This window comes from Tubulanus polymorphus, chromosome 3, assembly GCF_964204645.1.
Source record: "Tubulanus polymorphus chromosome 3, tnTubPoly1.2, whole genome shotgun sequence".
In the NCBI taxonomy this organism is placed as follows: Eukaryota; Metazoa; Nemertea; class Palaeonemertea; order Tubulaniformes; family Tubulanidae; genus Tubulanus; species Tubulanus polymorphus.
Window position 1 is genome coordinate 1,882,142 of NC_134027.1, and position 27,006 is coordinate 1,909,147.

Here is a 27,006-nt window from a genome sequence, read left to right on the forward strand (position 1 = left end):
ACAAATTCATTTAAGAGTTTGAAAATCATGAGAATAATTGAGATAAATCTCAAACAGAAACATTTGATACTGAATTGAACACTATTTCAATGGCGGAATATGACACTAATCCGGGGGTGTAACAGGTGTCGGTTTGCAGCCATTTTTAGACGAAAAATTAAAGGAATGCTCAATAAATTCACTCGAAACTCGTTAACCACCTGCTAAAATGTAAATATATCTCATTTCAGACACAATTTATAACTGTTTTATTGCGTTGAAACTTAAATAGTTGTCAAAAGAAGGTGAATTATTGTGTAAATGAGGCCGGATTTCTTGGTTTCCGGGTCGCCGACGGTCGGGTGTGTGACTTGTCAAAAATTATGTATTTCTCGTTTGCATACTGTCTAAGTTGTACGTCCCAAATGTATCCGCGTTGAGGTGACCCACACTGTAGTATTACCAAAATTAAAAAGCGTGTATCATAATGAATACTGACTTAGGTTTGGTTTTAATTAGTTACCTAATCATTGGTGGTGTGTATTTAAGCTTTTACAAGTCAATTGACTTATTGGAAAGGCACCAACACCGCATCCCATGTGGTTTGTGAAAATATCTGATCGTGAATTAAAACTACTGATAGGTTACTGACTTGGTAGTAGGTTGGTCATTTGAGCCAGTTATCCATATGTGACAAGTCTGTTGTCATAGGCCAGAAGAGACTTTCGCACCTAAGATTCGAACCCATGAATCCAGTGACTGTTGTTGGTTTAATCCACTCAATCTCCAACAATGCTCTTGTCCTCGACTACAGACCAGTTTTATTTCTTGCAGATTTGAAGACGTTTTCACAGAGCGCCGCAGTGTTCATTGATTCACTATGCCGACACCGAAGCGCCTGCGTGATTTAATCCGCGAGATTCGCTCGGCGAGAACTGCCGCTGACGAGCGTTCGGTCGTCCAACGAGAATGTGCTCAAATACGAGATGTATTCAGAGAAGAAGACAACGCCTATCGATGTCGCAACGTCGCCAAGTTATTGTATATTCATATGTTGGGTTATCCAGCCCACTTTGGTCAGGTATGTGTCTGTGTGTGCATCGAATTACTGCTGAGATTCATCAAATTATAGTTTATTAAGTAAAGTATTCGAAAGGGAAGAGAGCATCGTAAAGTGTGCATTCAATGGGATACTGGCAAGGCTACTGAGGGAAGCTAGGATTCAGCGATAATCCACCAGGATCGCTAGTGGCAGCGGGTTACCGCGCTTCAATTTCTTCTACATTTCAATAAACTTGGAGCCAATTTTTCTGATTAGTAAATCAATTTTCAGTGAAATCAATACCACACACTGAGTGAGAAAGGAAATCTTAAATCAATTCGATAACGACTCGTTTGATAATTTCCGGATTTGGAAGCCTAAAAATAATGTTAAAATTTCATTGAAAATGAACTGATTTTCACTACGAGTGACCCAGTGTTTTATTGCGCCATCTGGTGTTGCCGGTATCCCATTGCCAAGAAAAATGCCCTGCACCCTGTTTAGAAATGCCTACAAAATTCCCTCAATTCTCTTGAAATGTCTTTCATTCGTTTTTGATTCGTGTTTTCAGTTGGAATGTCTAAAATTGATCGCATCTTCGAAGTTCACTGATAAAAGAATAGGATACCTCGGTGCTATGTTACTTCTTGATGAAAGACAAGACGTTCATTTACTCGTCACAAATTCCCTCAAAAAGTACGTATTGGTTTCCGCTCGAAGGTTTTGCCGAAACGAGTAGAAATCACACGGTATTTAATTGTTTTGTTTTCATTATTTCTCAGTGATTTGAATCATCAAACTCAGTATATTGTAAGTCTAGCATTGTGCACTTTGGGAAGCATTTGTTCGACGGAAATGAGCAGAGATTTGGCCGGAGAAGTTGAAAAACTTCTGAAATCTTCAAACGCTTACATCAAAAAGAAGGTATTCATGAATTTCATTTGTTATTATTGAATTTGTGCGGATTTTTGGTTTCGGAAATCGTGAAACTAATGAAATAATGATTGAATTACAGGCTGCGTTGTGTGCTGTACGTATCATTCGTAAAGTTCCCGATCTGATGGAGATGTTTATTCCAGCCACGAGGAATATGCTCAATGAAAAGAATCATGGTAAGTCTAAAAACAAAATCTACTAGATAATGATAGTGAATTTACAGAAGTGGCGTTGGTTTGAGTCGTCATAGTTGAGACAATTATCGTGTGGATGTTTTACTAGTAAATTGATTTGAGATACAAATTAGGTCTCCAAAATACAGTCAACCCCAGATTTAACCCCCTGATAAACTGCCACCCCGTCTAATACTCATCTTCGCTTGCCAGGGGTCAGGTATCACTCTCGAACGAAGCGTGATTTCATTACTGGCGCTGTTGTCATATATCGATTTGCGAAATACTTCCTTGTTCAGTAAAACGTTCGCTGATTGGTCTATTTAACGGGAAACCAATAGAAGCCTAAAGTCGTTTGTTACAAGCGCTGTGATTGGTACAACCGGATTCTGGTCGGCTAGTAACGACTCTAACGACTCGTGAGGTCAAGGGGTTCGGCGAACAGCTTTAGCGTAGTGGGTTCAAATCCCTTGACGGGTGAAGATGTCTAATACTAGGCTTCTTCTGAGAATGAACCTTTGGTATTTTGTCTTGAAACAAACAAGTCATTTAATTTCACCAATTGTCAAAATCTTTAATCACTGTATGTAGGCGCCGGTCGGGGTTTGAACGTAGTGGTAATTTAAGTGATGCAAGGATTTATACGATCACAAGTAGTTGAAACTAAGTTTGACTGTAGATTAGAGAATTGAAGTTGTGTTATTGAATTGTTTGTAGGTGTTTTATTGACGGCTGTGTGTCTCATTACGGAGATGTGTGAACGAAGTCCAGACACACTGAATCACTTCCGCAAGGTACGTGTAAGTATACATACAACTATTTCACTGCATCTTGTTGTATTTTTAGTCGGGTGTTTATAGCGATGACCGTTGAGATTGGGTCGACTTGTCAGCATGCAGCGCGGCCAGTTCACATCATGCTGCAGAAAGTATAACATGTTCGAAGTAGATATTCAATTCGTAACATGTAAATATTTTGACAGTTTCAAACGTCATTGCTATAATCCTCATTTACATGTTAGAACATAGATTGAATTGTCACCATATATCTCTAATCAAAGTCTGTATTCAATCTCTTGTTTGAACATTTTGAATATTTAGTTGTTGTCTAAAGTTTCTGTGTTAGAGAATCTTGTAGCATTAATTTAGAGGTTCTTCAATCTTCATGAGCAGCATTTTCACCCAGTGAAAATATATCGAAGGAATTTTGTATTTTCTGTACTCTGAATATTATTGTTGATGGCTCTATTTTTGTTCCCTGTTTTTGTAACAGGATCAGAAAATCGAGGTAATTTATGTTTTGTTGATATTTTGTTGTTTTCTCAAATTTAATGCTTTGTCTAAATCTCTTAATTAATTGGTCCCAAACGTTTTGGTGAAAGTTTTAACAGATTTCAGATATATCTATGTTACATCATTTCATAATTCATAAATTCCAACTAAAACGACACAAGTCTTTAGGTGTTTGAAGACTTGTCTATTTATTTAAGTAACCGCAATGAATGAAATGTTCTTCTAATAAATGTTTGTATGTTTTTGATTTATTCCTGACATTATTACAAACTAGCTCTTTCATTTGAGTTTGATCTATCACTTATACTTAAAAGAAAAGAGATACTTTGCACTGGGCTTCCCCTAACCTTATCCTCTCTCAGCGGGGATTTGAACCTGATGGTATCGCATCACTCGCTAGGGCACTAAGTCTTGATGTCATAGGTTCAAATCCCTGACGAGGAACGATGCCCTAACCTGTTCATTGTCTATCCTCCTACCCGACAGTATTTTGAATTTAGTTTGTAGTTGTTGAAATATGTTAACCCTGGTTACAGCTCTTTGAGGAGAGTTATTTCAAAATTTGTGCCGTCACGAGTAAAGCATGCATCCCTATATGTTATTTCGGTGCGATGAGCTGAAGTAGATATTGAAGTGTTCTAATACTGCCTTCATCTGTCATTTGAGAAACTCCATTAAAATTCCCTGATCCCCAATAAAACGCGAGACATTATATGCGTAATCTTCTCAGATAATTGCTTCATCTACTGCTATCTGACTCCCTCGTATAACGGAGCCACTCTTCCTATCACTTACATTTACAGTACATTTATACCACATTTTATTACCTCGTTATTCTACCGAATATTTGGAACTATCCTAAATGTGAACTAGCAGCTTTTTGTAGATTTCAATTCCACTTTGGTTGAATATAATCTGAGACCTGTTCGGTTATGGCTGCATTTTCTTTTCATATACTGCTTAGTTCTCACTTTATGATGACGATTGCGTGAAGGGTACTGGAAGAGTATTTTTTAAGAGGGAACAATGTTTAATGTTTGATCTCTTTCAGCTCGTTCCTCAACTCGTACGTATTCTGAAGAATCTGATAATGGCTGGTTATTCCCCGGAGCATGATGTGTCTGGAGTTAGCGATCCGTTTCTACAGGTCAGCCAAAATTGTATTAATATTTCAGTGGGGATCCTTGGTTCTTACAGATCACGGAATTCCAGATTTATTACCTGACTAACCGTGTTCTTGATTGGAGTTTGAGTTTCCTGCTGGTGACAAGTAGCACAAGGAACCGCTTGAGAAGAAAAAACCCCTACTGCGGATATCTTATAATTCTATGAGGGCATTTTTGGTAGAGAGTTAGGAAATTTCGGAATCAGTGATCTGTAAGAACTCTGGTTACACATGAAAGTTGTTCTACAGTCGACTAATTGTTTGATAATGAATATTTAAATTCAGGTGAAGATTCTACGTCTGTTACGTATTTTGGGACATCATGACGCCGATGCTAGTGAAACTATGAATGATATTCTGGCTCAGGTAAGAATCTAAGAATCTTAACTTAAAATTCTGTGAGAATCGAAATTTGTATATTGAAATATTCAGGGGCCGGTCATATAGACTGTTATTTACTTTTACCAGGGGGTTAACTTGATTCAATTTCAGTTAAGTTAGCCCGCTGTTTAAAGCTAATACCGCTCTATGAAACTGGCCCCTGCATTCAGTTGTTGAAACTAAGATAAAAGTCTACAAGTCTTAAATTGTGCCTTTGATTTGAGTAGAAAATTGTTAATGTATTTTGTGAATTATAAATGTTTCCTTACCTACAGGTGGCCACAAATACAGAAACGAGTAAAAATGTAGGCCACGCGATACTGTATGAGATCGTGTTGACTATAATGGGTGTACAGTCAGAGAGTGGGCTACGGGTAGGAGATAATAAAACATGCTCTTTCGAAGGCAATCATCAGTCACATTATTACTAAGCCTCTTATCTCGGATACATGTCACAGTCAAACCTTTAATCCTCATCGCGTTCATGTACCACTCTATATACTAATACATTTTGAGTAACAAATAGAGAGAAACATCGACAAATTCTTTAAAGCCCCTTAAAGGTGCTAATTCTTTCGGAATCAATTATCCCAGGTTTTATTATTAATTGCTTCGAAATTCACGTTTTTTACTAGTAAACATTCAGCCTTCCCCGGAGAGCACAGTAATATCGCAAGGACGTATAATTACGTCAAACACAAAACGTAAATTTACGTCAAAACACGCATTGGAAAAAACATTTAGACATAAATTTACAATGAAAACCTTTAAGGGGTTGACCTCATATTGCATGTAACCTCAACGCTGACATGATGATTGTAAGATAAGTTGCTGTGAGTAATGATGTGCACTGTTATTGCCTCTGCTTACTGCATCAACCGTGTGGTTCGTGGAGATGGTTGGTTCTGGTCTGTAAGCACACACTATTACGTTTAGGCAGACATGTTGTTCGTTGTGTATATATCAATCACCGCACTGCGCTAAATAATTAACAGTTCCGCACTTTCATCACCGCCGCTAAATTCACGAAGCAAGATTTTGGCTTTTGTTCGGCTTGATATCTTTAACTAGGCTGATCTCGGTGTAGCGTTAATGATGCTCTATACACTTAACTAGGCTCATGTCTGCCTATATAGGTTTGTTCGTAACCGCTCGGGTTCTCTCCTTCAAATCACTAAATCATCTCACCTTTCCTCCGATCTACCCTTGCGCCCTCTAGGTGGCCACTAACACAGAAACCAGTCGTAACGTCGGTAACTCAATACTGTATGAAACAGTAGCGACTATAATGGCTATAGATTCGGAACTAGGTCTACGGGTATGTGTATCATTGTCGCATGAATAGGCCGCCTAGATCTCTGTATGATTACTGTCTGTGTGTATGTATGCCTAGTGAAGTGTCTATTTCAACGTTGCTTGAGATGACGTTCGGTGACGTAGCTCGCTTAGTTTCGGTACTATGTACCTCATATAGTCCGATCAGCACAGATTGGCAGTCGAGCTAAAACATAAGATTTTTTATATATTTTATGCTGTATTGAAGGATTGCCAAAAGGTGTTCTTTGAATGGGGTAGCGTAATCGAAAAATGACTCCATAATTTGAATATTTAGCAATATGTTTAGTTTTTCCATGCCTACAAACCATAATTTTTTTGATGATTTGTAAAAAAATTTCAAATGGTAGGCATAGGAGACATAATATTGTTGAACTTGATTTATTCAAGAAAATGGGGTCTTAACCCCCATTCGATGAAGACTCGATGAAGACTTTTTGGTAATCCTCCAAAAATGTGTAAAATGGATTAAAAATCAATGTTTTAGTTCAACTACCAGTCCATTCTGGTCCTTTGAGAAAAGACCTTTATCAGGTATGTACTACCAAAACTGATGGAGCTAGACCACTTGAGGTACTCTCAAACATAGTTGAAATAGACATTAGTCTCCAATGCTTATGCTATTTAGTTCTTTATTATAATTTTGTGAAGAGTTGAGGAGGAGCTGATTTAACGTGGTGTTAAATCAGTAAACTCGAAGACAGATGGCGCTTTGTAGGTTCGCTAGATTTTATTGAAAATGCGAGCATTTTCGCTAAAAGTGTGGGGTAATGGCTTCATCATAAAATCTAGATAACCTACGAAGCGCTGCCTGTCTTCATGTTTTCCTATTTTCTATAATTAATCTCAAGTTACGGTTGATTCTAACACAATCCTCAAGATGTTGATGTTCTAGCACTCCTCGTCTATGAGGTATGTAGCTACTATTGTATGATGAAACCATCTACTTCGACCGGCCTTAAACCTAAAAATCACTGAATGTACGTTCAGTAACAGTAATTGCTATCATACACATATCAATCTGCATACATATTCTACTCTATATGCATATCGTGATTTCAATCTGTAAATGCACTGTTTTAAGTTATTAGTTAGTTTCATTGTGATTGTGGAGCCAGTTGCGCAGGTAATGCTTAGAATTAAGAACACTACAGTCTAAACTGATCTTATGTAGCTGTTCTATAGCCGATCTAATAACCTAAGGTCAGTCTTTGTGATTTAAGATCAGTTTCAGATTTAAGTTTTGACCGAGCAACTTGGCCGTGTTTGAATTTAGAGATAATTGTCATTAAAAACCGCAGATGAGTTTTTTTGGTAACGGTAGTTAAGTCCGTTTTCCAATTTTTGTAAAAATTTTAATTTTAGGTTCTAGCGGTAAATATATTGGGACGATTTCTTCTAAATAGTGACAAGAACATAAGGTATGTATTCATTTCTATTATATCTATAGGGATCATGTATATATGTCCTGTGTTAGGTGGTGTCTATACTATTTCTAAGTTATTTGCTTCATTAATATATGACATCAGGTGCTGTCTGTATGAGTTCATGGTGAATTTATTCCATTTGTAAAGTGTGTATTGTAATGAACAGCTGATGCAGTGTTGGTCACATACAGCGAGACAACAGCTTAAACTAATATATCATCCTTTAATAGACAAATAAATATCTTCCGATGACTTCTAGCTGGTCATCTTCGATTAGATAGAATATAATATTTCGATGAATATAATTGTAGATATGTAGCTTTGAATACCCTGCTACGTGTGGTTCAGGCTGATTACAACGCCGTTCAGAGGCATCGGTCGACTATAGTTGATTGTTTGAAGGATCCAGATGTTTCCATACGAAAGTAAGATGATTGTCATATTATATCATATGTCATATTTGTATTCAAGAGAAATCACATTGAGGACTAAATAGTTCAAAAATTGACAAGTTTCATAACATCTAAGTTATATACGTTGTATAATCGTATGTATTTTTGAAGCTGATTAAGATGAATCGATATATTTAGGCGCGCGATGGAGTTATGTTTTGCGCTGGTGAATTCGAATAACATTCGCGGAATGATGAAGGAATTGTTGGCTTTCCTGGAAAAATGCGACCCCGAATTTAAAGCCGATACCTGTTCAAATATCGTAATAGCAGCAGAAAAGTATTCGCCTAATAAACGATGGCATATTGACACAGTAATGAAAGTGCTTACTATGGTGAGTATATTACAGTCATTATACCCTGCTGAGGTGTGTACAGGGCCAACTTATTCCTATTACCAATCAGACCAGTCAGATTTAAGACCACTTTTCAACTTAATGTCATGATTGCTAAAGTCTAGGCTTAGTTTAAAGACGTGCTGAAGACCACATTAGTTCTATGACTGACCAATCTTCTAACAGCTTAAGACCAGTCCTACGATTCGAGACCACTTTTGAACTTAGAACTGCAACTGGGGTCCTGTATTAGTGTTTATTGATTGTTTATAGGCTGGTAATCAGGCTCGTGATGATGTAGTGACGTCTTTAATTCAATTAATCGCCGAATCAACGTCATTACACACGTACTCTGTACAGCAACTATACCGCGCGTTACGAGACGACTTACAGCAGCAGCCACTCGTACAGGTAGCTGCCTGGTGTATAGGAGAATACGGTGAATTAATCTTATCTACAGATCTAGAGGATGACGAACCTCTCAATGTAAGTAGAACTACAACGACTCCTGATATCCCGTCTGATAGCGTGCATTATCACAATAGAACAGATCTTTATGAGTTACAACTCTTCTAAGAGCTCACTGAATTAACTGTGACAACTACTCTAAAACAGAGACACCGAAGTAGTCAGGTCTGCAATAAAGAGACAACTCAAAATATTCTAAGTCATACTTATTGTTATTTGTGATCAGGCTAGTGAAGATGAAGTAATCGATACATTAGAACGTGTTTTAGTCAACAACCATTCATCAGCTGTAACTAAAGAATATACAATAATGGCTGTGATGAAACTCAGTACTAGGTTTACCTCTACGATTAGGTACGTAAATATCGTTACAATTCAGTCGTATTTTGGTTTTACTCGACGTCGTCTCGTGAAATATGATCGTGATTTTGCTGTTATTGATAGGAAAATAACTCAGTTAATTGGTTTATACGGAGGAAGTACGCACGTTGAATTACAACAGAGATCGGTAGAATTCACGACTTTATGTCAGAAATATGATAGTATGAGGTACGTTCAAACCAGACATTTGAGGAGGAGTCACAGGGAATTTGAGTTCTAGAATACCGGTGAATTTTCACAAATGGCATTGAAATTGAAGGAGTAGGCAAATTAGGTCGGGTAGCGCTGGTTTATTGATAGAAGTCAGTGTGGCCACTTACCTGGGAATCTGGGGAAAAGTCAGGAAATTCTTCCTTCTTTAAAAATAGCAGGGAATTTTGTAAAAGAGCTTCAAATCGGGGAAATAAGTTGAGATTGCGTATAGCAAGTCAAATTGAAAGTGACCACCCTGGAAGTTCTTAGAACAATATATGCCTATCACATGGAACTGGTGACTGTTTGTGGATAAATGTTCTATTCAATGTATTTAGACCCGGTTTATTGGAACGTATGCCGCTGATTGAGAAACCGGCGGGTTCTAACGGTGATCTTCCTAATGGAACTGCAAACGGTGAAGATGAATCTGAGAATATCGTTCACGTACCTTCGACTAAAGATTATACGAAAATTCCAAACAAAAACGAAGTTAGTATCGTCTTTACCTGAGAGACCTTCATTAGGATAGGATAGGATTGTAAATTTCTATAGCGCCTTATAGCGCCTTGTAAATAGCAGGGCTATTATCAAAGGCGCTCTCCAGACGAAGATCGTGACTTGAACAGAAATGTCTTGAGCTGTGCTTTGAATGCTTTCATTCTGTATTTTAACTCCAGAGTTATTTTGATTCATAACTGGTTCAAAGTCGTGAAGTGGATCCCGATTCTTTGACAGATTCATTAGTTAATTCACCTGTTTATTTTCAGAGTACGAATATTCTGGATTTATTAGAAGAGACCAGCCCTAGTCCGATGATTCCTAATAATTCTGAACCGACAAAATCATCTGGTGGAGATTTATTAGATTTACTCGGTGATCTAGATCTCTCTGGTGGTAATTCAAGTGAGTATTGAATTTAAACAACAGTTGATGTTTTCGATGTATAACGCGGGAATCAAGGGCGGGGGGGTCAGGAATCGCGGGCAGGGGGGTCAGGAATCGCAGGTTGGGGGGTCAGGAATCACGGGCAGGGGGGTCAGGAATCGCGGGGTGGGGGTCGCTGGAAGCATGAAACTAGATTTAGGAATAATCGATGTTTAGTAAATGTCTACACGGTGTTAGTTTCATCTTATCACTAATAGGTGGAGTAGCTCCTGTTAATAATCTGCTCGATGGACTGGGTAATGTGGCTCCGTTAATGAACACACAGCAGCCTATAGCGAACAATACTGGTACGTATTAATCACCCATCACTGCTCAGTGTTATATAGTTGTACTTACTCAGGGTTTGTTGTGAGTCTGGCAAATTTTGAAAAGTGGTTCCCTTTGGAAAAATTTAGGATGGGTCCTGATTAATGCTTACTCAAAAGATCATGAAAATGCTGAAAAGTAATTGTTTTTTTTTTTGGTCTATGGGACGATTGTGTCTACAAAATAAATTTTAGATTTGATAGCAAATTGCTTGTTCTTATTTTGTGGCTTGATGATTGTTTAAGAAAAATGCCAGGACCTCAGAAATAACCCTGATAGTGTTGATGTCGTTCTCTCTATCACTCAATTCATGTTTTACGCAAGTTTTGAAAACATTCATTAATTCTAAACTAGTTTGAATCTCGTATCGTTACAGGAATTCCAGATCTGTCGGCGTTTGATAAGAATGGTCTCGTTTTAACGCTGAAGTTTGATAAGCCCGAACCAGGAAGCACGGTCATGTCGATGGTGATAGTTGCGACTAATAGTACGCCATATCCGATGACTGACTTTGTATTCCAAGCTGCAGTTCCTAAGGTGAGCGATGACTCGTCATATCAGTAATTCATTTAACACAACCTTCCGACTATCTGTGCTTCGATTTCTGATTTCGTATTCAAACCCCCTGTTTCATTGCTGGCAGGTGTCGTGGGAAGGGACACAAAATGAAATGAAATGAAACTATTCCGTATTTTCAAGATAAAAAAAACAAGCTTCTTCACGGGCGTATTTGCTATTTTGTATTTCCAGTCATTCCAACTCCAGTTGATGTCACCGTCTGATAGTATAGTTCCTGCCAATTCATCTGGAGATGTTAAACAACCATTGAAAGTAAACAACACTAATAGGGTCGGTATCTATTTCACTGTTCGATGATTCATATAGCGATTCAACTCTGAAAGATTCTGAAATAAGAAATCGCGATATTTCTATATTGTAGCAACCATTAAGAATGCGTATCAGGATGACGTACACTCATAACGGTTCATCCGTACAAGAACAAGGAGAAGTAAACAACTTTCCGCCGTCATTGTGGCAATCATGATGATCACAGCTGAATTATAGAATCGAAATATTATAGAAACGATAAGAACTGTGCATGAAAGTAATTGTGCTTTACAAACATTCATAACTAACAAACATTTGAGTTCTATGTCCAAATGAACACAACACACTGGTAGACTGAGTATGTGTGTATGTGTGTGTGCGTTACTCTATTCACTTGCGCTTGTGTGAATTTGCAAGCTTTACTCGCGTGAGATGATGATTTAAACTATCACCGCCGAGCAGAATATTACATCCATTCATTCATTTGTTTATTTGTTCATTAGTCCATATTAAATCTTACTGCAGCAGTGAATTGAGAGCATTGTCAAGCTGAAACGACTGTATGTAGAGTCTCTCTCCTTTCTCATCTCTCTCTTTCTTGTCAAGTGGGATTTGTATTATTTTCTGAGTACCGTTGATTTCAATTCGACTCATTATTGTCTCCTCTCGTTGCCAAAACAGTAAAATATATGTGATTCTATTGAATAAGTTCAGTTGTAATTTGAGAGTGAATTGCTGCTCAAGATAATAATCGATAGTCCGCTCAGAATTTTCCCAAACCCGTAGATGCAGTTTTGTAATGGGAGTGAACTAGTCATGTATGCCTTACTCCTACTGAAATTATCATTTTCTATCAGACATTAGATGCAGTGATGGTTGTTGATAGCGAGGGACCTCTAGAAAATTCATATGATTGAAATGTATGAATTGTGTGTGGATTTATTTCTGACGATATTTAGCTTCTTGTACATATCGCTTCGAATCTAAGATTTATCACTAATTATGTACAAAATACCTATGAACATGTACATGTATGCATCATATATTTTGAATATACGACAAATGTAGTAGGTTAAGAAATAGTAAGTTCCAGTACAGGACTCAATAACTCTGTATATTAAAGTGATCAATACTTGCTCATTGATTCAATTAATTGTAAACTTTTGCTTTCAATTTCGAAACAAATTCTAGAAGTTTGAAACGGAAGAGTTCGGCTTGCCGCCACGGGAGAACAATAATAACTTAATCACTCATAAGTAATCAAACGATGATTAAGGTGTTGATTGACAAAATTTTGATCGATCAGATTTGTCTAGTGATAGATGAATAATCAATCAAGTGCTATATTTAAATATGGCTTAGTCCAGCGCCTTTGATTTAGTTCAGTTAATTTAATGGTTTAGTTGATGAAGTGCCAAACTTTATTTCCTTGCCACAAATACGGAGACGTTTTAGTGTGTCGTTTGTAATCGTTCAAATATGGTGGTGACATTGATATACCGTACATGCATACCACGTTATAATAGATATTAAATGCTGATTTATTTCGGCATCATAATTATTTGAAGAGATTGATTGATTGATTTCTATTGGTTTCATCTCTCTCATATTTACTCATTATGTTAGAATCGAACGATTGATGATAGATAATGGGTTATTATGCAAATTATGTATTGGTCCTTGGATCGATATAAACGGGATACTAGTTAAAAAATGATGTTAACTATTTGTGAATCCTTGAGTTAGATTACAGGGAGATAGATATATATTACATTCCAATATATAAGTTATATATAATATGATTCTTGCAAATTTAATGGTCAAAGAAAAAAGCGCCATGAAATGAATAATGAAATTAGGATAATTTTATTGAAAATCAGTTGATATAGATTCTATGATCTTCACTGTGCTATGAATGATGTTTTGTATATTTTGACAGAAATGAAGTTGACAATCTTCAGCTGATTCCCTTGCATTGTGTTGCAGCCCTTCTCAAATGTGTTTGGTGTTTAAGGGCTAGTTTTTCGATAACCTTTTAAATTTTCCAGTGGATATTCAACTAGCGGTATACCGCTGGTATTTTTGCTTAACAATGTCATGTTGCCTTCTTTGATTATGCAGGTGTACATTAAATTAAGATTTACCCTGCAGTTTTAGGAACTGGAGTTTAATAAAACAGTTTTAATTAGATTTGTGTAAATGTATGTATAAATTTTTGTACAGAAAAACTGTATTTGAAGTTTTTTCGCTGCTATTCAATGTTTGGGGTTTGCTGTCCTCCCCAAAATCGAAAGCCATTTATTTGTAGACTATGGAAAGATAAAGAACACAAATTATAATATAAATGTATTTAAAAATTGAAAACTGTCTCTTCTCGATTTCATTGTGATTTCCCATTTCCGAAGAAGTCCTCTTCTTATTCAGCCCACTATTGAAAATAGTGTGTAACAGATCTATGACTAAATTGTCAACAAGATATCACATCTTAAGTGGGTGAACCATTCATGGAATGCCAGGCTAGACAGTCAACTGGAATAATCGAACATTGGAGGCGATACGAGATTAACTGATGATCTTCCCACAAACAATGAAAATATTGAACATGACTTCTAATAAGATTATATTTTTATTTTATCATTTAAATACATCTATTGGAAACTAACAAAAAGCCACAAAAATACAGCTACAGAGCTAATATCGACGAGTAGATCGCTACTGTTATCTATTACATATCATTTGTTAGTAAAATCGTAATTCAGAAGAAATCGACTGACTTCTTGACAAGCGGATTGAATATCTGGATAACTGAACTGATATCCAGATTCTAATGTACGTTTAGGAAGCACTTTCTGTCCTTCCAGGATAACACGAGCGCGATCGGCTCCGAATACTGCTTTCATTACAAACTCTGGAACTGGGAAAAAAGCTGGTCTGGACATCGCACCTGCGAACGCTTTAGTGAATTGCTGATTAGTAACGGGGTTCGGAGCGACTCCGTTCAATATTCCAGATACGTTTGTATTTTCTATCGCGTGTTGATATATGCCGGCAATATCGGCTATATGTATCCATGGAAACCATTGATTACCGCTGCCGATACGTCCACCAAGACCGAAGAAAAATGGGAAATATGACCTTAAAATAACTCCACCTTCACGACCGAGAACAACACCTGCAAAAATATACAAGAAAGTTTAAATACAGGTAAGTTTTAGGAAATGGGAATTTTTTTTCAGGCTCTGGAAAAGCTATGGAAATGTTTTTTTTCTCTGCCTATGGAAAAGTATGGAATATCAGAAAATGGCCTCAAAATACTTTTTTCCAGCTGTTTTGAATTTAAGGCTATACACCTAAATGTCTTACTACACATTTGATAACAAACTTTATGAAATCACTTATAGTATTGATAATTGGTACTTAAAATGGGTCTACATTGCTTGTTCTAGGTTGTTTTATTTAGGGGTATGGAAAATTTAAAATCTGGGTATGGAAAAAGAAATTACTACAAACCCAGGTTTAAAACACCCAATATAATGAAGATTGGAGACACAGGACTCTGTTCCCCAGATTTGAATCAAGAATCATGAAATAATTTCTACTCTAAGTTAACTGTCAATCACAAGTGTGGAACCAGGACCTGATGTTTCAGGTAAAATACATTTACCATTCTTCAGGAAGATGGGTTGAAGCATTCTATCAAAAACATCAGAATTAACTAATTTTCAGTTATCAATCTTCAATATCAGGGGTCTCTCATAACGTCTTATCATTGCAGATATTAGAGATTATGACAGCGAACACTCACCAACTCTAACTGTCACTTGTCTCACATCACCGATATTAGGTGGCAATTTTGCTGCATCTTCCCAATCTTTACACAACATTGAAAGAAAATCGAAGTTTCCACCTTCACTATCTTCAGTATATTCAGCTGTTTCGCTTGGTTCATAATAACCTGCATTTAATCAATACACATAATTACAGAGACCTGTATTAGAGACGGTTGTAGTTGGAACCATCATAATGTTGATGATTTAATATCCAAATTACGCCTTACACGAAGCAAATTGAATTGGAATTACAAATTTGCACTCAAATAGTGACAATTTTCATCAGATTAATCTGGGCCCAGTTTCACAAAAAGGTTTAACTCTTAAATCGATTTAATTTCTTCATTATTTCAGTTTATCTTAAATCGATTTAGGCTTTAATCCTTTTTGTGAAACTGGGCCCTGCTGATGATGATTTAGGAGAGTTTGACTGTTAATTCCTACACCCACCAACAGCTGACGTTGATATGAAGACTTCAGGTTTATTAGAAGATCGAATTATCGCATTAGTTAAAGTTTCAGTAGTCTGAACTCTACTGGTGTAAATTTCTTCTTTCAACTGTTCATTCCACCTGAAAAATTTGAATCCAATGATTATACATTAATTTCTAGACAATCACAAATTGACTTACTCAAGGGTTACATACCGTTTAAGTGGGTCTAATAAGTTTTGGCCAGCTAGGTTTATAACTGCTTTACAATCAGGAGGCAGTCCTTGACGGTCGAGCTGGGCCTGCGTTGAAAATATATAACAATTTAGAGTCAGTTTAACAAAAGCATCTCATCTGTCATATGGTAATGTTAGATTCATAAATCACTGACCCATGAAATAGAATTCCCGTGTGGCTGTCTTGAAATAGCTATCACATCATAACCACTTTTTCGCAAAATTTGTGCTAAATGCCGTCCTATGAATCCAGTTCCGCCACCTGTGGGTTATTAAAAATAGATTTAACCATTTTAGAAAACAGGACAAACATGGATCGGATGGTTTTGCTCGCTTCATAGTACGACCGGGGCAGGCTTACACAACAGTTTTCGAGCAGTTTCTCGCATGAAACAACATTAATGACTAAATCATTTCACAAGATATAATAAATAAAACATAATTAAAACATTCAAACTCTAGATCATTAATGAATCAGCGAGAAATAAAAGGAAAAACAAAGTTTAACAATACCGATTAATATTTTGCTCGCCATATTGTAACGTGCTGCCACCACCTCGATTGCCACAGGCCATTCCGTTCATTGTCAGGAACAGGCCTCGTACAATAGACCTGGGACCGGTTGCATGTCATATGGCTTAGACTTAAGACCTGTCTAAGACCAACTTAGTTCTATAGCCAATCTAACAACTTAAGACCAGTCTTAAGATTTAAGACCACTATTGGACTTAAGTCACGACTGTGCAACTGAATCCAGAAATTTTAGTTAAAACAGATTCGCGAGCTTTGGCCGGCCAAGATCACCGGCCGGCCTGGCGCGGCACCTTCGGTTATCTGAGTTAGTCGACTAAGTTGAACTAAACGAAACCGAATGTCCGTTAGTCGAAACTATATTCCGGAAAGAGTTCGAAAATCAAGCGCATTCGGTTATTAGTTCCGACCACTAGTCGATTAGATAGATACGAAAACCGAATTTGGCCAGTGTGCGCGGGCGACCGCGGGAGCCACGGCGTGCCGAAAACCAAGCACGGGCAAGTCCGGCACATGATTCCCGAGAGAGACCACACAGCGCCGCCTGGTGCGTAAATCTAGCAACCGCCAATTTCAAATTAACTTCCGGGTTCGGTTTGATATTTTTGTGAAGGTGTGTTTTTTAACCGTTTTTGGCTCCCTGAAGTAGTCAGTGTGGCTTTTAAAACAGTTAACATATAAAGAGGTGTTCAAACGATGGATCCTTTTACACAGGTAAATAGATGGTTTTAAATTTAACTTACGCAATGGCAATAATAATGCAAGATTTATCACACCCACCCAGCACAGTGTCTGTCACTCACTGAGCAGTCTGCCGTCTGGTCTGACAAGTGGAATGGATGGACGGAACGGGTCACTTCTTCATTCATTTTTCGAAGTGGATATTTAACCATATACGGCAAAGTAATTACTTCTGCTATTTTACCGTACATCATTACTATACAACACTAATAAAAATAACAATAAAATCATTTTATTGGGTTTATGGATAGGGTTCCGATGGGTTAGGGTCTAAAGGACCCAGGGATAGGGTCCGTTTTAAGGGATAGGATTAGGGAGGTACTATATCTAGTTAAAACATTCGGTGTGTTTTCAGCTAGCTCGGTGGTCTAGTGGTATGATGCTGGGCTCGTAATCTACTACTAGCCCGGGTTCAAGTCTCGTTCTATCCGCTCTATTTTCTCTAACTCTGTTCTCCACACTTTCCTTGGATTTGCCGAGTCGTGCAGTGCGCATGCGCGGCGTAAATCAGCCAATCAGCGACGATGTAGGGTAAAATAGCAGAAATAAACACTCAGCCGTATACAGTAAAATATCCACTACATTCATCTGTCTTTTAAAGTTCTTATCTCGTCTCTTGTTCAGCCTTCTCTCACAGTGTAATTAATGTGAAAATTGCAACTCATCAACAATATTTTTTGACTTTTTTCGCCTTCTTCAATCATATAATATAATCATTATTCATAGAAAATGTTGGAGCGGACAAGGCAACGCAGGGAAGCGTTAGCGAAGAAGATGGCTGCTTCATCATCGGTACCAGCGCCAGTGACATCTCCACCAAACCCAGCAACGCAACAATCGCGCATGAAGAGACCATCTCCTTTAACTGAAAATACTTCTCATAACATTCAATCTGAAGGTAAAATATAATAAATTTATGTATGATGTAAATGAATAAATAACTGATAAATCTGAGGATGTCGACTTCATCGTTTGCAGGAGATACACCGTTGAAACGGCAGTGTTTAAGAGTGACTGAATTGGATATAAAACCTGATACACCAGCGATTCCAAGTGTCGCATCACGCATCAAAAACATTAATACTCAATCATCATCTGCTGGTAAGTATCATTCCTATACACTACACCTAAATGATGTTTAATGAAATTAGGTTTTTTTTTACACCACATAAAATCTGTGCTATTAAGGGCGATATAGAGCTAAGCGTTGAATTCATAATTAATTATCTTGTTTCAATATCATTGTCAATGTTTGATAGGTGAAGTGTTAGGGAAACAGTCTGGATGTAGAGACCGACTCGCAGCTTTAGCTAAAGATATTAACAGTTGGGAAGATGATTTGTCTCATCATTCGTTAAAGTAAGATTTTTCATTGATTTGAATCAAAAGTTTTAAGTCTAATGTTTGAATTAGAGTGTTGCATTTCTCCATCAGTACTAAACACAGAACTATTGATTAAATGTTTCAGACTGAAAGAAGAAATTCAAGCTAAAAAGTCCCCCAAAAAGATGTGGAAACCTCCATCACCTCTGAATTCACCTCTGACGCAGGATGAGTTGAGAGGATCGAAATCCCCGCGAGTTGAACCGTGGAAATCACCGGTTAAATCATCCCCAGTTCCGAGTAAATCACCATCCAGGTTGAAAACACCGATTAAATCGACAGAAAATGATCCCGTATCGACGCCGAAGTCTCCCGGTCGTCGATCACCTCTTATTAATTCTTCGCCGAAGCCGTTTGTGAAAGGTTTTACCGGTTGTTCTCCGGTTAAAAACGTCAAATTCAACCCAACGGTCGACGATTCACCTTCGAAATCTCCGTTTAAAACATCGCCGGCTCGGACAATTCTCCGTAGTCATTCACCCGCTAAAACATCGTTCGACAAAATCCAAGAAGAAGACGAGCATCACCTCACTGATTCACCCGGTCCTTCGAAACCACCGAGGACATTCGCTTACCGCAAGGCTCCAGCACCGCCACCTGGTAGAGAACGGTTCGTATCACCGGAGAAATCAGCTGCACCAGCCAGCCCATCGAGGATACACGTATCCAGCCCATCAACTCATCTCGTGAATAGCGATCAGAAAAAATCGCGCAGGCAATCGTTTGAACCGACAAATCAACCGGTTAGCGCTCGAAAGGGGATGTGGGAACAACGAGCGAAACAGAATCCGGGAGCGAAATCACCGTGTATGACATCAACCAAGACGACAGCGATCACTCCGACTAAATCACCACGATCAAACAACGATGAAATAACCGATCAACCCGTATCAGCTCGCATGGCTGCCTGGCAACGGAAAACCGATAAACCTACAGTTACACCGCAGAAGAGTTTCAAAGAGGCGATCGCTGACCGCGCGAGACTATTCCAAGATCGGTCGGCGAGTAAACAGTCGCCTACCGCGGGACCGGATACTGTTACACCGGCGGGCAATAGACCTCCAATAGGAAACCAGACTAAAGCTTTACAGCAGCAGATTCTACAACAGTTTCGCGAAGAGAAACGAGAAAATGAGATCGGCGAGAAAACGAAGAGAGAAAGAGAGGCCGATCTGGCGGTGGTTAAAAACCGCTGGAAAGATGGGATCATTCACACTACACCTCAGGAAAACCAAATCAAGGTATAGTGAAATCCGCAGCCAGGGTTCTTTCGGGTTTTGGAAAACTACATAGGTTGATAGAATCTTTATGACAACACTTTGTCTATGGAATTGATAATTGGTGCTTGTAGACTTTGAATGGGCCTACGTGTAACTCAGGGGTATGAAAAATTTATACTGGGGATGAAAAATGAAATTGAACCTCCAAGAATCCTGAAGTTGCCGCTGAGTCTAGTTTGGACGATAATTGTTGCAAACTTGATCCTAACAATGACTCGAAGTTTGACTATAGCTATTCATAGATACGTTATTGAATCGTTATATTTTGTAGAAGAAATTCATGGATGATGAGAGTAGTTCAGATGAAGATGAATATCGTCAACCGCCTCAGAAACGAGCAGTCGTACAAAAACCAGCCATCAATAAACGTGAACAGAACAGACAGAAAATACGAGATGGTAAATATAGATCCACATTCAAAAATATTTATCACTTTGAACTTTCGAGTCCAGTCAAATAGGTTGTTCTTTTGTGAGCTGACTTATTTCTTGCTTACGTAGAGTGTGATATGGAGTTAGATGAAAAATCGAGTGAATTGTGTGAGGATGATTGTGATTTATCAGTAACAGATAAACTCTGTCTTCCTGCTGTCAGATCATCAGATATCGATATTCTGACGGTTGATACAAATACTGATGAAACTGTTAATTCAGCATCTGTTGTGACTGATGCTGTTAATTCAGCACCTGTTGTGACTGATGCAATAGCTATGAATTCAATGACTGATTCTAACAGTGCCGATAGCACAATTATCATTGATGAGCTTGAAACAACTGTTACTGATAATCACAATACTGACGATCTTCAAGAAGGAAGCAAGTAGATTTAGATTATAAAGAATTTGAAGTCTTTGTTGCATATTTGAGTCGTATTCAACGCTGTGTTCATCATGTTTTGCATATTCCTGTTTTGTTCAAAAAGAATTTGTTTTCCCTGCTTTTTGTTGCATATTTCAGTTTATGAATTGTGCGCGTTATAAAACGTGCAGTTTTAACTGCTACGTTGTATATCGCTCACCAGTGGTCTTTCATAACTTTTGTATCCTAACAGAGACTAGCGTCAAAATATTCCGCAATGACAACACATTTATGCTTATTGAAAGCATTAGTTTGAATGATGATACAGATATTTACGAGCATGTTTCTGTATTATGTCCAGTCAGTGAATGAGGGATTCGATCACGGATTAGTTCAGATGATCCAGCACGTCGGTATCGGCTTATTTCCAAATCTACATTTCTATTCGTTCGCAAGTAGCATGACGATGTATCGGTTGATAAAGTCAAATAATCCTGAAAATATCATTAAAATGTATTGGAAATCTGTGCACGCACTTCTTCACTGCTTCTATTCATATACATCTTGTGGTAATCACTAATAGGGTGCTCAGTAAAAAGCCAAATGGAAGAAATACCCGATGTAAAGATCCTCCCTCCCTGGTATTAAATACTCCCCCCACGGAGGAAATACCCCAATTTCCATTGAATTTTTCCATTGCATGTTTTTTAACGCAGGGGAAATTTTATCTCGGGGATTATTCCGTAAGGGCCTTTTACCGGCAACCAGTTATGGTGAAGAGTTATGAATGTTTCCACAACTCGACGATGAAGATGTTAGCGATTTTGTTTTGATAAAATCATTCTATCGTTTTCAGATTTTGAAATGAAACTCGGAGCTATGGGTTTTGAGGTGTGTGACAACGCGACCAGCAGCACTCCGAAATCTCATAATCGTCACGAGAGCGAGAACAGTCCGCTGACAACCTCCAGAATCAATCCATCCGTCGCTTCTAAAGTTCGACATCAAAGCGAATCGGCCACGAGACACTATTCCCTACAGAATAACGCTTCCGATGGAGATGATGTAAACAGGGATCGAAGGCGGGAAGCTAATGAAGATATGGAAAAGGCCAGAAAACAGTTAGAAAATGAACAGCAAAGAAATTCCGTGGATAATGAGGGCGGATATAGCGTACGAGCTGGAAAAATGAAGAGATACAGCAGCAACGGCGGTCGAGCAAATTCTGCTCGTCGAGACGAAGATAAAGACATTGATACAACTGAATCTAAACATACGGTGATTAATGACGACGTTCGATGTCAAACTACGGTTACTGTCGATAACGACGAACGGGCTCGTACTATAACGATCGAACGACAAATCAGTCTGAAAGACAAACAACGAGACGATCAACAAACGTCGATGATGATGGAAGTCGAAAGCGATTTTACCGACGAAGAAATCAATCATCGCGTGAAATGCGACGCTAACGGCTGGGCTCTGTCGGATACTAACGCAGACGATACGTTATCGCAGGAAGACTTACGAATGGCGACGTCTCCGCAAGACGGCGGCATCTGGAAGGCGTTGGAAACTCGTTTCGAACATTACAGACAAACGCCGCAATCGTCGTACAGCTCTTACTACACGGAGAACAGTGACCGCACGAGTCTTAACGACGCGCCTCAAACTGAAACTGATAATTACGACGGCGATGATGACTCGGTCGAGGGAGACGACGATATCTACGCCGAAATGGATGATCTGTTGGAGGAAGATGAAGATGACGATGAGAATGATGGAGATGAAAGCGTTGTTAAACCGGTGATTAAACCTGCCAGGGTAAGCTTTCTTCTATTTTTGAAATATCGGTCAAAATTCACTCGTTGTAATAATGCAGAACTGGTGGAACTGATATTCTTAACATCGATCCATCTTTTCGGGCGAATTTTACAGAAATCGAACAGTGGGCGTCTAAGAGACCTCCCTCCAGCAGCCTCCGCATCTAAACGATCTGACGCATCTCCGATGGTTTATAGCATTGAAATGTATCGATCAAACAGGTAAAAAATACTGTAGAATTCACGGAATAATCAAAGTTTTATTTTGTAAATAGGAAGATTTTCCTTTTAAATCGTGTGTTGTTTTGACAGATATGCCAATAAAAACCAACCAGCTCCGAAGATCACCGTGGTTAGACGTGGTGAACATTCAACGCATGAGAGTTACGAAGATCTACCGTACATCCCTGAGACGAAGATAAAACACAGAATACAAGTAGGTTTACCTAACCTTCTAATGAAACCGTCTGTCCATGTTGTACGGATACAGAGTGGCCACTGACGTAGAAAACTTGGAAAACTCAGGGAATCGGAAAACTTTGGAAATTGGATATGTTATATGTTCTTCATCAAATATGCGATTCATGAAAAATGAACAAACCGTAACATTTTAGACCTTGTAATTCGTCATAGAGATTTGAGTTGTGTGTTGTGAGTGGGAAGAATCGGGGAAACTGAGGAAATTTGTAAATTGGAGGAAAGTGTATAAAAATCCGGCAATAAGAAATAGATACTAGTCCCAAATATTTCCTTCAGCTAATATTTGATTCAACGTTTTGACTATATCTTAAAAGTCATCTTCAATAATACTATATACAAATTAAATAGTCATCAGTTTGCTCTTTGTTGCTATACTAAGATCAAGAACATATTTATGTAGCTTTGAATTGATAAATGCTATGTTTTTGTTGACAGGAATTACAGGATTTAGTGAAGCAGGAGCAGAGTGTTATTATTCAGACGAGTAACGCGTTGAACAAGTGCTGTAACAAAAACTCAACATTTGCGGGTTCTCTGGAACAGGTCGAATGTAACAAAATCTTACTGATAGCGTGTAAGTTATTCGTAGAGAAAAACAACGATAAAATTCATACGTTCAAATCATTAAGGGGTCATTCATTTATTACGTACGCATAAAATTTGCATTTTTCAACCCCCCCTCCCCCTCTGTACGCAAAATCGGCCATTTTTTCGCATACATTAAGCATTACAGTTCGCAATTGCACTGATCCCTCCCCTAATGTGTACGTAATAAATGAATGACCCCCCAAATATGTGTAGAATATGTATTACTATTCAGGTCAAAGACGACAAGCTTACATAGAAGAGATAGAAAGGTTGAAACGTGCTCCTCCAGCTCCCGCGGTCAGTGGTTGTAAGGGTTCATTAACGCTCAGCGATCTAAAACTTCCGCTGAAGAAAGAGTTCGTTGCTCGGATGTGCAGCAGATCAGGTTTGATGGCTTCTGTTCGATCGATCTCTGACGTTCCTCTCGTCTCTATTTTTACAAATATTTAGAAATTTGTATTCTTAATTTTTCCAGGAACATTTTCAGACAATACGATTCACTACTTTCTCGTGCTGGTGAAAGATGGCGCTCATGTGATCGTAACGCAAATGGTTTCTACGCACGACACCGGGTCGCGAGGATTGCTCGAATTTCCTAATCTCATAAAACTTAGCGACGTCAGAAGTGATTTCAAATTTAGCATCGAAGTCTACGGAATGGTAAGAGTAAATTGATGATTCTTGTGTGAAAAGTCTCACTTGATCTATAAGTCATTCTTTTATCTTTACTAGTCCATCACTAAAGAAGTTCAAGAAAAGGAAAAATCGAAAAAAGGTTTCACTCCGAAGAAATTACTGGGTAGAGTGAAAGGCCACAAGGAAACTTGTTACGGAGCTGGTAAGAACTTTTGATTTCTTTCATTTTACAATTTCAAGCGCATTCCTCCTCCTTTAATCTATAACGAATAATTGATTGAATTCAGGTCCGTCTGAAGCGATGTCCGTGCGAACAACAAACTTCTCACTGGTTTCATCCATCAATATAACACTGAAATCATTACACAATCGAACTTTCAACCTTCCTCGTGTAAGTTATCACATTCTGGTTACAAATCAGTGAATTCCGGCCATTTCCTTGAAAATCAGGGAATTTGAATTTTCTGTGTCTTGTTCTTACTGGTGATGAGTGGCACAAGGAACCTGTTGATAAGAAACAGCCCCCACTGAGAATATCATATAATCTAATCCAGGAACTTTGATCTCGGATCGCAGATAAATCGGGGTATTTTAGGTTTCCTGATCTGTTATGTATGTATTTGTGTTACAAAGGTACCGATGAACTCGCCTCTAGATGGTTACATTCATATGAAACTAAGGTGTATTCTAGAAACAAACGTTGAAGAACGAGGATTCTTGGTGAGTTACATACTTAGATATTCCTCATTCTGTACCCAGACAACCCGGTTAACCCAGCATTGAGGTTTTTATGATTCTCAACTCAGTATCCAGTCAACTCTTCCGAGTTCACCGTAGTATTACAGGGAAACTTGTTTATCGAATGTATTTCCCAATTCTCTAAAGGTATGTTGTATTCTTAATTCTGGTTTGTTTGTAGACAATGTTTGAAGATGTGAGTGGTTTCGGTGCTTGGCACAGGCGTTGGTGTGTGCTGGGCAACAATCAAATGAGATATTGGAAATATCCCGATGATGAACACAAAAAGGTCAGTTTTTCTGCCTACGGTCAAACTCATTGAAGTCGTCATCGCTATCATTACATCGATGACTATCCAAATGATGATTTTCACTTAATAGATTATGCGAAAATAGATACAACTGTGTTGGAGTTAAAGAATCTAAAACGTCGAATTAATTGATTGATTTCTCTCAATATTTATCTGTAGGAACCGATGGGAACTATCAATTTGAAAAACTGCATCACAGACAAAGTGGGTCTGATACCGAGAGATATCTGCGCGAGACCGAACACGTTTGAATTGACGTGCATCAGACCTCACAGTACCGGAGATAAGAATACGTTAGTTACGTGGAGTTACGACACGACTACTGCTACAAAGTAAGATCTTCGTTTTTACTTCTCCAAATTCAGATAAACTGCGACTGGGGAAATTAGAGTTTACGATCGAAGAAATAAGATGATAGAAAATCAGAAAATAATCGTTTTTTGGACCAATTACGATAGTCACAGTCAGCCATGTCTAATTTCCCACAGAACATGGAGATTGGGGAAAGCTTTTGAATTTGGAATTAAGAATTCCCAGTTAGGAAATATTTGGGAATTTTAAAAATTTTCCTCAAATTGGGGAAATATTTGGGAAATTCATTTTTACATTTCACGTAATTGCATTGACCATGGACAACTTTCTTCAGCGATTTCCCTTGGGAACCCCCTTTATCAACTAGTCGCCGCTAAAATTTTTACTGCAGCATGGTGGTATCTGTTCATTTTCATTTGGGAAAATTAAGAAATCACCCGTGAAATGCTTGGGAAAAACCTGGGAAATTTTAATTCATGTTACTTTGGGAACCATGTTATGAGTTTGTCTGATGTGATGATGTTTTGGATAAGATTCTGACCAGTTTGAATAATGATGTATTAATTCCTAAAGTGAACTGTTTAATTGTAGGCACATGTTATCAGCAGATACAAAGGAAGATCGTTTGGTGTGGTGTGAAAAATTGAACAAAGCTCTGGAGAATATTCGTACCTGGCAGACGGATGCTGTACGGCCGATTAAACCTGCGAAACGTGTCTTATAATAATCACACTCTGTATAAAACTCATATATGTGCAATTATCTGAATTACTCATTTAAAGTTTGAGAGAATTTGGTGCTTTTAATATAAGATAAAACAACAATATACAGGAGTCTGTGATAGTAGTCGATCTATTGCGCCTCTAAATTCATTACAAAGCATCTAACTTGAAGATGAATCCTATATTTGCATCTAACTTGCATAATTCTCTATAATGTATATTATGCTTCCTGTTATAATTTACTTTGCTTTGATAATTCGTGTGAATGAAGGTTTTTTGAGATGGATGTTGAAATGAGTGAAAGTTGCGGTGAATGAATGAATCTATCTATGTATAGTGCCACTTCAATCCTTCTAAGATGACGTAGAATCTTACAATTGATATTAATTGATGAATAGTTTGTGTAATGTTTACTGAGTTTAGTACATATGTATCTATTTTCATAAGAAACACGTCGTATTTTTCAACTGTCTTGTATAATTATCGATCCACCCTTGTAATGTATTATATATGTAATAAACTATGTTCA

The 27,006-nt window shown here is 38.0% G+C and overlaps 2 protein-coding genes across 2 annotated transcripts; one reads left to right on the top strand and one right to left on the bottom strand.

The window, feature by feature from the left end:
• The first annotated feature begins 128 nt into the window (after positions 1-128).
• LOC141902465 (uncharacterized) lies at positions 129-27,006 on the top strand. The gene is given in 38 exon segments (XM_074790199.1): positions 129-210; positions 814-1,060; positions 1,593-1,717; positions 1,804-1,945; positions 2,037-2,133; positions 2,848-2,924; positions 3,403-3,417; positions 4,474-4,569; positions 4,873-4,953; positions 5,244-5,342; positions 7,669-7,724; positions 8,042-8,155; positions 8,321-8,516; positions 8,790-9,110; positions 9,211-9,338; positions 9,429-9,533; positions 9,896-10,049; positions 10,328-10,463; positions 10,703-10,792; positions 11,188-11,348; positions 11,562-11,642; positions 18,147-18,306; positions 18,387-18,509; positions 18,668-18,767; positions 18,877-20,032; positions 20,343-20,469; positions 21,725-22,692; positions 22,807-22,913; positions 23,004-23,127; positions 23,607-23,745; positions 23,992-24,144; positions 24,235-24,419; positions 24,492-24,597; positions 24,683-24,786; positions 25,029-25,115; positions 25,315-25,422; positions 25,603-25,775; positions 26,347-27,006. Coding segments are annotated over 37 exon segments (6,528 nt in total). The 5' UTR covers positions 129-210; positions 814-859; the 3' UTR covers positions 26,480-27,006.
• Positions 14,292-16,701, bottom strand: LOC141902466 (epimerase family protein SDR39U1-like). The gene is made up of 6 exons (XM_074790200.1): positions 16,650-16,701; positions 16,292-16,398; positions 16,117-16,202; positions 15,920-16,041; positions 15,445-15,594; positions 14,292-14,811 (listed from the first exon to the last, which is right to left on the bottom strand). Exons 1-6 carry the CDS (start codon positions 16,669-16,671, stop codon positions 14,372-14,374), a joined length of 927 nt encoding a protein of 308 aa, XP_074646301.1. The 5' UTR covers positions 16,672-16,701; the 3' UTR covers positions 14,292-14,371.

Excerpts from the sequence above, each read along its gene's own strand:
- LOC141902466 (XM_074790200.1), bottom strand. The coding sequence starts at position 16,671 with ATGGCGAGCAAAATATTAATCG. Across the intron at positions 16,042-16,116 it reads TTATTAGACCCACTTAAACG|GTGGAATGAACAGTTGAAAG; the intron begins GTATGTAACCCT and ends CAAATTTTTCAG. Across the intron at positions 15,595-15,919 it reads CATATCAACGTCAGCTGTTG|GTTATTATGAACCAAGCGAA; the intron begins GTGGGTGTAGGA and ends GATTAAATGCAG.